Raw genomic sequence first — 10,764 nt, 5'->3', positions numbered from 1 at the left:
ACAAAAGTTCTATTCCTGCCACCTTGACATTCTGTCATAAATCCCATTGAACAAGCACTAGAGTAGGACAAAGACATCTCATAAATGAGTGGGGTTACTTTTCAAGTCTATAGGTGCTATAAATGTTAATAAAATTCAAATTTAAAATCAATGAAGACGGCTTCAAAGACTGGCACAAAGGTATATGCACTTCCTCTTCAACATCTCTCTCCACACATCTCTTTCCAGCTGTTTCTCCCCTTCCTCCCTCCCACCCCCAACATACCAAGGAATCTTCCATGGTCACAGTCTTCTTGTAGTCTTTCTTGATAGCCTGACAAGAGTAACTGGAGTATAAATAACAACTAGAATTCATTTATTCTTGTGGTTTCTTTTATTTTAAACCAAATTAACTGGCCCCTCCGTTATATATTAAATATGATAAAATATCTCATAAAATATAAACAAAATTCATAAGAATAGACACATATTCTTAAGTAAACTTTAAGGAAGTAATGTTTTGTTCTTCACCTTACGGAAAATAAACTTACACTTTCAAAAATATTCCTGTAATGAATTTATACCATGAGTTTCTTAATACAATAAAAAGTAGTAAAAGGCAATTTTACAATAAAATGGGAGGACAAATATAAAAAGATATGTATACAGTCTTATTAATTGAAAAAGTCTGCAATCTGTATTTGGGGTAAAAATGGGAGTTCATAACCCACTTGAATCTAATGTATGAAATATGATATGTCAAGAGTTTTGTAATGTTTTGAACAACCAATAAAAAAATGAAGAAAAAAAAAGTAGGCATTAATGATTTTGGTTGTTTTGGAAGGCACGCTTTGTGAATAAATACTGATATATAAGTTTCTCTCTGTGGACTGAAGAAGTGGGAACATAGGGAATCCTGAATGAGGCCTGGTTATATATTCCTGTACAAAAACACGTCCATAACACTGGTAAATCCTTCCTCATTCCTGGAAAAGGCCGTTTCTGGAAATAAATGTGTACAAGTGGTGGGGGAACCTTGTGTAGCCAAAGATACACAAGTTATTAAACCCCAAGTGTAATATTTTCAGAGCTGAGAGGATGTTGGAAATAGCAAAATCCAGCTCTGGCAAGTTCTTCAGAGAGATGTCTCTTCAGGTGCTGCTGTGGTAGGCCAGGCAGGGCCGGACGTGTAGCATAGCAAGGCTCTGCAGGAGATTTGGATACAACCAGATTATATACCACTGAACCACGCCAGGAAGTGAAGTGACTTCAGAGCAGAATGTCCCATAAATGGCACAAGAGCCACATCTGCAGACCCTTGGCCCTCTACTGCCGCAGTCCGGCTGCAGCAAAATAACCGGGGGGTGACGAAGAACTTGTGTAGATTGATACAGCAGGAGTAGGAGCCATTTATTGCAGGACAGGAGCAGTATTTATACATTCCACACAGCTTATCTAATTAGCATAAACTAGATACATCAGTCAACCAATCAGGAACCTCCACACTTAATGGCTCGCTTTTGTTACTTCTCAAACCACTCCCTCTGGCATTTTGCCAGGTATTATCCAGACTTGTTTATGAACTTTAACATTCCCCTGGCAAAATGCCAGGTGTTATTTTGACTTGTTTACAGACTTTAATATTTCCCCCTTTTGTTTAATTTAAATAACGACCATAGTGGTTTTTACAGAAACACCATAAATAACCTGCTACAAACAAAAAGGGAGGATACAAAATGCCACAATACCAAGCACATTGATGGCTCCATGCAAGAAGCCCTTGGAAAAATTATACCAGCAATGACACCATTTGCAAAGTTACCGAGTTACAATTTGTTGTAGATTACAGTTTGTTGTCTCAGTCCAGGTAAAGTAGTGTCTCAATAGATTAAATCACAGTCCAGGTAAGTTCTGCAGGCAGCTAGCTTAAATCACAGTCCAGGTAAGTTCTGCAGGCAACTAGCTTGATCCGAAGTCTCATCTGTTTCTCAGCCGAAGTCTCGTCCGGTTTTCAGCAACACTGGAAATTCTTCCACCTTCGTCTTTATCGGCACTGGGATGAAGGCAGGAACTCCGGATGGCTAAAGAAAATCCTGTAGCATTCTACTAAGAAAACAACCTTCTGAACAATTTAGTACATTACCTCAAGGTTTTTTACATTTGAAATAAGCCTTAATAGTGCTCATTACTCATTAGCTTCCAGGTGTGGGAGAACCATTGTAGTTACTGGCCTTGGAAATGACCAAACATCAGGGACGCCAGTAGCATCTTCTGCCAGCTGTAGCATCCTGGGCAGCCCCAGATGGCCCTGGGGAGTGTCCCGGACTCAAACTGCCACTGGGCACAGGGAGCCAGAGCCTGCGAGACTGTGCCTCCAGGTCAGGTCTAGATTTGGGCTCGCGGCAGTGGAAGAGCCAGTTCCCCGGCCAGGAGGTGGGGAAGGGCCAGTTGCCGCTGCCTCTTGGAAAATCCTTGCTGCGCTGTGACTGGCTTGCACACTCGGCAGCTGCCTCTCTGCTTCATGCACCCTCCAGTAACGAAAAGTATTTAGTAATAGCCTTTTGTTGCAACTTTTTTCCTGATAATCCTTCTTCTTCTGAACTTTCTTTTTCTTTCTGACTAGAGTTCTTGGGCTCTTATCAACACATGCCTTAATTATTCTTGGTTCCACTGGGGTGCTTCCTTCCCTTAGTAATTTACTTTTTACCCCTTCCATATTTTCATCACAAAGACAATACAACATTTCAAGACAAAACAAGACACAAACATACTGTATCAATCTTCTCCATTTTCTCAAAATGGCCATTTTTCCTCTCGCCCTATCTGTCTAGGGACGAGCAGATTTGCTCCCGTCCTATCTAGGGATGGGCAGCTTTTTTTCGTCACTTAACCCCGAGTGTCCCGGGGCTCCCCATACGGGCCACCATCTTCCACAGTCCAGCTGCAGCAAAATACCCGGGGGGTGAAGAAGAACTTGTGTAGATTGATACAGCAGGAGTAGGAGCCATTTATTGCAGGACAGGAGCAGTATTTATACATTCCACACAGCTTATCTAATTAGCATAAACTAGATACATCAGTCAACCAATCAGGAACCTCCACACTTAATGGCTCGCTTTTGTTACTTCTCAAACCACTCCCTCTGGCATTTTGCCAGGTATTATCCAGACTTGTTTATGAACTTTAACATTCCCCTGGCAAAATGCCAGGTGTTATTTTGACTTGTTTACAGACTTTAATACTCTACTTCACTTGTAGCCCAAAGCGCCAAGACTCTTGAGCTCTTACAACTCCAGTATGTAAGTATCAGTAAATTCCACCAACCTCAATAAGCTTATCAAAGACATGTTTTTCAGTCATCATGACTTTTCTTGTCCTAGAAATAATACTGGTTTTTCTAATATATTTTAGATCTAATACTTTCCACTATGCATTCATATATGTGTTACTTATTAAACAATGGCAGATCAGAGATTCATAGCCTATTAAAACTGGAGGACTATCAACCGGCTTATTCACTTTGAAGATGAGAATACTGATACTAGAGATATTACTAGCTTGACAAGCATTTCTAGAGTTCAATTTTCCTTTTTGACGTCAATAAAATAGCCTATATTTTCTTCTTCTTGGTTACTGTCTGTAGAGATGAGCTAATATGTAATGCATATCGTTAGCTTTCAGCTTGGGTTCTCTCTTGTATAAGACAGTTTGCTGTGGTTTTTCTAAATGTTTATATTGAAAATTGTTGCTACACAACAGTGTGATGGCAGCTGATCAAAAAACTATAGAAAGTCTTCATCGGATATTTAAAATAAACCCAGGTGCTCCTTTTGAATGTAAGGGTCACTCATAATAAATTAAAGGGGAATTTAAGAATATTTTTTGAGAAATACTAGTTTTAGGTAGGTAATTGTGAGGAAAATAAAAATCATACAAGTCAAACTCAGGAGATTCTTCCACAAGCCCCAAGGTGAGAGATCGATGTCTTGGATTGTCAAGAATTCTTCACCGGTACATCTGAAATTCAAAAAAAAAAAAAAAAAAAAAAAAAAAAAAAAAAAAAAATATATATATATATATATATATATATATATATATATTAAATTCCTAGTATCTAAAGAAACTGATAGGTTATCCAAATCATTAGGAGTTAGTCTTTCTTATATAATAGCTAAAAGTCATTGAGTGCTTACAATTTTGCTAGATACTGTGCTAAGCAACTTGGATCTAATAGTTTAGTTATATCTTAAAACAATCCAAGGGAATATAGATATACACATTTGAAAGAGGAAGGGAGTAGACTTAACAAACTTGGCCAAGCCTACAGAGACATGCTGTGAAGCAAGTTTCTAGCCTTTTGATTCTTTCATTTACAAATTTATAATGCTGCTCTCTTCAAAGGATATATTCTGTAGGGTAAACTTTCACTGAGAGTTTCCCCATTAGAGCTAACTTCTATGAGTCACCCTCAGCTTTAACTGATGACACCTATGGCCCTTGCTAAGATGATCAAACTCCCCACAGTTCTGCTTACCCTCAAGACAGTAAACTACACAGGCTAAGAATTCTAAAACAAGGACCAAATGGGAGCAAGACTTTCCAGCAAGTCATGTCTGTCAGCTGTTGCATCAAGACCATGGAGCACATCACAGATATTCAGCTCCAGGATGTCACCTGCAGGCCCAGGAATCAGAACTGAACTCTAGCTGGAGCAGAGCAGGATGCAGCATTTCTGCCAGGTAGAAAAGCACCGGATACTAAAAACACCTGCTGCAGCCACAATAATTGCTTGCTGCCATTCTCGTGCCTATTGTTCCATCTCTTAGAATTTGGCAGTTACAAAAATATCTATGGCTTCTCTTTGTTGTAAGAGGAGCTCTGTCTTTCCTCTTGTGAGGATGAGCCCATGTGATCATGAAGCCTCTGGTGGCTCCTCCTAATCTGGTCCCATTTTCCCCCATCCACTTTGTTCTCACCAGCAGCTTGGCACTGATTTTGTGCCACACCCTGATCAAATAAAAGAGAGCAGGCAAGTAAAGAAAACACCTCTTCCCAGATTTTCTGGTTGGTATAGAATTATTTCTATACTATTTGAAAAATCCAGGAGAGTATTAGTATTCCAGCATTCTGTTTTTCTTATTAATTTAAGCATCAAAGTTAAACCATTAGCAACAATCATTGAACAGGTAGGCATCATCAAAATTTTAAAGCAAGATCCTCCAATTTTATTAAAATCTGCATTTCTGTTTTAATGACAATGTATGAAAATAAGACTTTCTTCTCAATTTACTGATTTTTTTTTCCTTTAAAGGAGAGAAAGTATTCCAAGTCAGTTTATATACATACACATACACACACACATACACACACACACACAACTGAGTTGTCTTTGATTTCGTGATGTCTCCCACATGTGTGAGCAAAGGGAAGAGCCTGGACTTGGGGCCACTGTTCCCTCCCTTGATGCCATTACTGCCTCATTAATTCTTACTACTGTCCATGGGCTGGGCTCACAGACAACATACAATCTGTTCAGTTCAGAGACTAGGAACCCTTGATAAACTACTGAAGCACCCATTTCAAATTCAAATATTCTGAAAAATAAGAACTCAAACTCACAATCAAAACATGAAAATAAATTTTCCATAGGGAGAAAACAAACATTTCTCCACATTTAATACAACATTGAGACTGTAGTGGAATACAAGTACAGCATGTTCACATCCACTAGTGTACAAGATCTCGCTTTGTGAGTGAGAAGACTTACGTTCAGAAAGATTCATTGAGTTTGGGCTCTAAACCCAGGGGACTTTCTATATCTCATCACAGTGGTAAGAAATCTCATATGACATTGAATGGAAACTTACATCACATAGCTGATACAGCCACTGCTTTCAGTTGTACTGAGTCCTGGACAGAAGTTTTGTCCCAAAAATTCATTATGTTGCAAAGCCTATATCATAAGGGGCAGGGGAAAGGCAAGATAAATAGTTTTACATTTCAAGAAGTTTCCAGATGCCAGGTACAGAACCTCGTACTATAAACCCTCCTGGTGGGGAGACTATTGCAGGAGGATAGCAAGTTCAAGGTCAGCCTGGGCAACTCAAGGTAAGGAGATCCTGTCTCAAAAAATAAAAGGGGCTGAGAAAATAGCTCAATGACAGAGTGCTTGCTCAGCATGCACAGGTCCCTAGGTTAAATCCCTATTATTGCAAAAATTAAAAGTTGCCAAAGAATTATCACAATTAAGCCCTCAAGTTTAATCTTCATTATTGTTTCTAAAAATAAACCAAGTCTTACATTCACAGCCTTTGTCACAGCACAGCAGCTGATATATTTTCCCTGGTAACCAAGAGGCCTAAGTTTGGGACATTGCTTTTCATTGGCAAAAAAGGGAGACCTGGGCCAGATAGCCCAAACTTCTTTCTTCTCTCTCAATTTTACAACCCTAATAAAAACTATAATTAAAATGATACAACAGTGTTTAGTGAACATTGTCAACTTATAATAACAATGTTTTCTTGTTTGTTTTCATCAAAAACTAGTTGAAATTATGGGAGTTAGAAATTTGGTTATACTGTGTTAAGACACAGCTTCCTTTGGAGTTGATTAACTTGCCAGTATGGCTCTGGGTATTAGATGGTCTTCTGATTCTCTTTTAATTTCACTTTCAGTATAAACAATGTGTTTCAGTCTCCCTTCCTCTTATTGATTCCCTTATTGAACTAACACAAAATACATTTTTCATTAATTAGTTAACCTTTTCTATTAACTAGATTTTCCCCCAGATTTCTTCTTCCTCAAACAATGATGTGATTGGGAAAATCCAGGTACCTCCCTAAAAGACAAATCCTTGATGAAAGAGATTCACAGTTCATGCCCATGGAAATTAGATGATTAGGATTTATTTTGATTGTTCCCACTTTGGAAACTCTGCCACAATGGCAGACGTGGACATCTTACCATATAGCCATAATGAGGAATACTCAAGTACTCAAGCCATGAGAGCCAAGGTGTTGTGGTGCCAAAATTCAGAGTCATACCCAAGATGACCTAAAAAAAGCAAAACCAAGTGTCATGAGGACTCCAGACAAGACCCTATATAAGAACTTTTCAATCTTCTAAACATTTCTACTAGGACCTACTCTTTCTTGAAATTTCTTCCACTTACTTCTAAATACTGATTTTAGTCCTATGCATGTATATACCTCTGCATGCTTAAGGCAGTTTATGGTGTTAAAGTAAGAACAATGTACCTCTAATCTATATAGTATACTCCACTTATTTGGGGAGATTGTTTATTATCAAGACTCTGTCCTTAAATCACTCTGCAACTGTATACAATAAAGATTAAGAACTAAGGTCATCTCTTAGTATCTGACAGGGATTAGTTACAGGAGCCTCCAGCAACTCCCACCCACAGATACCAATATCTGACAATCTTATATCTCTAATTTTGAAAATGGCATAATATTTGATACAATTATGTATATCCTTTATGCTTTAAATACGCAAATTCTGTATTTTTTAAAAAATCATTTCCATATTTCTTTTGCAACACAATACAAGTCAACCACCAAGTAAAAATTTATACTGTATGGTTTTGGGACAAATGACAAGAAAAGAAAAAGTGTCCATTTTCAGTACAGATGCAAATTTTGTTTTAACACCCCCCAATCCCCATGGTTGGTTGAATCTTTGGATGTGGAACCCATGGACACGAAGAGCTGATGGTACAGACTACTCAAATTATACCTCCACTATCTGTCCCCCTCATAAACCTGGACATCTAAAATCCTGAGCATCACATGCTCCTCTCTACTTCTACACAATAATAAGAGTTGTCATTTACAAGGGTTTGCTTTTTGTACCCATGCCTGTAGGAACAATTTGGGATTCAGAATGCCAGCTTAAATACCCCAAAGCCCTAAAACTCAAAAATAATAATAATAATAATACTAATAATGTGAATTCAGCAGAACACAGTCAATACCTCTATTTTAAGCTATCAGAAAGCAGTATAACAGTGGAGATGCCAGAAAGGACTGCTAGAGACTAACAAGAGACAGCTATGAGGTTCACATAACACTTGTCCTAACTGGTGTGAGGTGCACTGGGATACGCAGAACAATGACAATGTTAGGGTGTGTGTGCATATGTTTAGACTGGACCTAACTAAGTGCTTAGTATACACTAGCAACTCTGAGCGAAATATGGTTTTATGATTGGTTTTTTTAAATTCCATATGGAATTCTTTATATAATAATTAATCAAAGCATCACATCAAAGAAAAGTTCATTTATTGAAAGATATTTTGTTTGTTGTACAACAGCATAGGAACTATAACAAGATCCCTTTTGCAATGATATACATTGTAGTTGCCAAATTCATAAATTAAACTTTAGCAAGAGCTTATGCTAAATAAGTATCATTGAAAAACAACTCCTACTGAAGCAGAATGGACATGTGTATTAATAGGATGAGCACTCCTGTTTAGTTCATGTCACAGGGAGAAGGTTGGTAGCAATTATCAGCTGATTCATCATTTTGAGTGCAAAATTTAAAGCATAAAAGATTAGAATTAAGTAAACATTAAAAAATCCCAAAAGATGTAGAAATATTTTGATATAAGAGAACCTCAGGATCCCACAAGGGAGGGAACCCAGCACTGTGGACTTTGGAATTTCTAGTGCTTTCAATACTTCTTTTCAAAATATAAGAGGCACTCCAGTTAGACTTCCCATGCCACACACTGTCAAACTCCTCATGGATCTTCACTTTAGCCTTGAAGCATACATAATCCAAAAACCAAACCATCTCTGCTGATTACAGACCTGGCAATTCTCTAACACCAGCATGAAGGTCAGGCACAGAATCTGTTTTTTATGAGGGAATTGGCTAATCATAATTCTTCTGGGATTTGAGTTTCCAATTTATCAAGGTTTCATGATACATCACCCAGAGGTATTTTTAAAAGCTCATTAGTGAGGATTGGTTAAAAGTTAGAATTCTAACAAAATTAGGACTCAAGCAAAAAGATTGCATAAAGACCAGGAGGAAAGTGGTACATTCTCTAATAGCCACTGTGTGGCCTCTGAAAACATTGGAGTCCCACACAGGATCCTAAAAGCAAGTTTTAAGGACAAGTGAAGAAGCAGGAAAGAACAAGGGAAGAGATTCCCTCTCAAAGCAGTACAGTTCACACTCACCATCATAAACACAAAATAGACAGTCACAAGAAATGTCTTTATTTCCATCGCCTTCTCCCCTGCTCCCAGGATCATTGCCATGGTACTGGTGGCATAAGCCACCAGCAAAACAATAATCATCAACATGAAGAAAGCCCCCATATCTAGTTTCAACCCTTAGAAGGAAAAGAAAGAGTTAGTCCAGCTTCCTAGGTCACCTTGTATTTTAAATTATTTATTTTGCCAATAATACTACAACATTCTGATAAACTAATATCAGAATAAAAAAAGTCACCTACTATCAAACAATCATTATTATTTCCTTCCATGTAACCACATAAAGTTATCATATAGTTTTCTTTTCTACATTTACTACAAAAGCACTTTTCCATGTAACATCCATGCTCCTCTATGTGTAATGATGAACAACTTCTAAGTGGCTGAGATGGAGGGATATGGGCAACAAAAATGGTCACAATTCTACTGTCACAGGAAACTCCTCAACAGCATATTCACGTACCCAGACATCTCCACATTGTTCATTGTTTTCTGTAAATGATTAGTGAAGAAACAGGGATCAGGATTTTAAGATCCCATAGTGGGAGGAAAAGAGGACTACTAGGGACTGAACTGTAGCAAATTAAATTCCGTGCTTGCATAATCATGTCTGCATTAACCCCAAAATTATGTATAACTATAATACACTAATAAAACATTTTCAAAATACCCGGGGGAAGGAAAGTTATCCTCATAACCTAAGACCCTTGAAACAAACCACCACATAGTTCTGATTGAAAGGGGCTAATTAAGTTTCCTAAAGTATTCTATACACTACAATGAGATAATGTTCTGTGTCATATCACCTGAGAGTTTGGGAAGAGTTGTAAGAACACTTATCAGAAATCTAGGTGTTTAGATTCCATGATTAATTCTTTCTGACAAACCTGATTTGTAAAATTGAATGCTTAAGATCTATCAGTGGTTGTTATCCTGCAGTATGTTGTCAAAAACAGATATTGTGTGTGTGTGTGTGTGTGTGTGTGTGTGTGTGAGAGAGAGAGAGAGAGAAATTCTGATGCAGTATCTGAAGTGAAACCTGAGTCTAATGCACAAAGGAATCCATCTACACCCATCAAATAATATTTTTTTAGAGAGAGAGAGAATTTTTTAATATTTATTTTTTAGTTTTCAGTGGACACAACATCTTTATTTTATTTTTATGTGGTGCTGAGGATCAAACCCAGCGCCCCGCACATGCCAGGCGAACGCGCTACCGCTTGAGCCACATCCCCAGCCAAAATAAGTATTTTTATTACATAAATGAACACCAAAGTTATCATCTTTCTTTCTCTGATTAGAGAGGAGAAGGAGAAAATATATGTGTATATTGATATTTTTATCCCTCTCAATACATCCCTATACACAGTAGAGATATTACCTCTCTGTACTTTATCTCTACATAGAGACATATAAAGATATAGAGAATAGATAAGGCAAAAATATCAACTAGTTTATAATTTCTTTCATGTTTGTGTATGACACACAGCAACTCTGTGTGTCAGGGATCAGGATTTTAAGACACATAGCATCTCTGTGT

The 10,764-nt window shown here is 37.7% G+C and overlaps 1 protein-coding gene across 6 annotated transcripts in view; it reads right to left on the bottom strand.

Annotated features, from left to right (window-relative positions):
- Nucleotides 1-354: 354 nt before the first annotated feature.
- The window catches only part of LOC114085504 (broad substrate specificity ATP-binding cassette transporter ABCG2-like), a 68,413-nt gene continuing 58,003 nt past the window's right edge, over nucleotides 355-10,764 (bottom strand). For 5 of the 6 annotated variants that reach the window (XM_027926670.2, XM_027926671.2, XM_071614553.1 and 2 more), the window contains exons 13-16: nucleotides 9,189-9,343; nucleotides 6,943-7,032; nucleotides 5,847-5,932; nucleotides 355-3,996 (exon numbers count right to left, since the gene is read on the bottom strand). In XM_027926670.2, coding sequence (XP_027782471.2) covers nucleotides 3,849-3,996; nucleotides 5,847-5,932; nucleotides 6,943-7,032; nucleotides 9,189-9,343 — 479 coding nt within the window. In that variant the 3' untranslated portion in view covers nucleotides 355-3,848. The remainder of the gene's footprint in view (nucleotides 3,997-5,846; nucleotides 5,933-6,942; nucleotides 7,033-9,188; nucleotides 9,344-10,764) is intronic. The other variant, XM_027926672.3, reaches the window with a different exon arrangement.

Source organism: Marmota flaviventris, chromosome 7 (genome assembly GCF_047511675.1).
Source record: "Marmota flaviventris isolate mMarFla1 chromosome 7, mMarFla1.hap1, whole genome shotgun sequence".
Lineage (NCBI taxonomy): Eukaryota > Metazoa > Chordata > Mammalia > Rodentia > Sciuridae > Marmota > Marmota flaviventris.
This window is presented reverse-complemented; position numbering and strand designations above follow the sequence as displayed.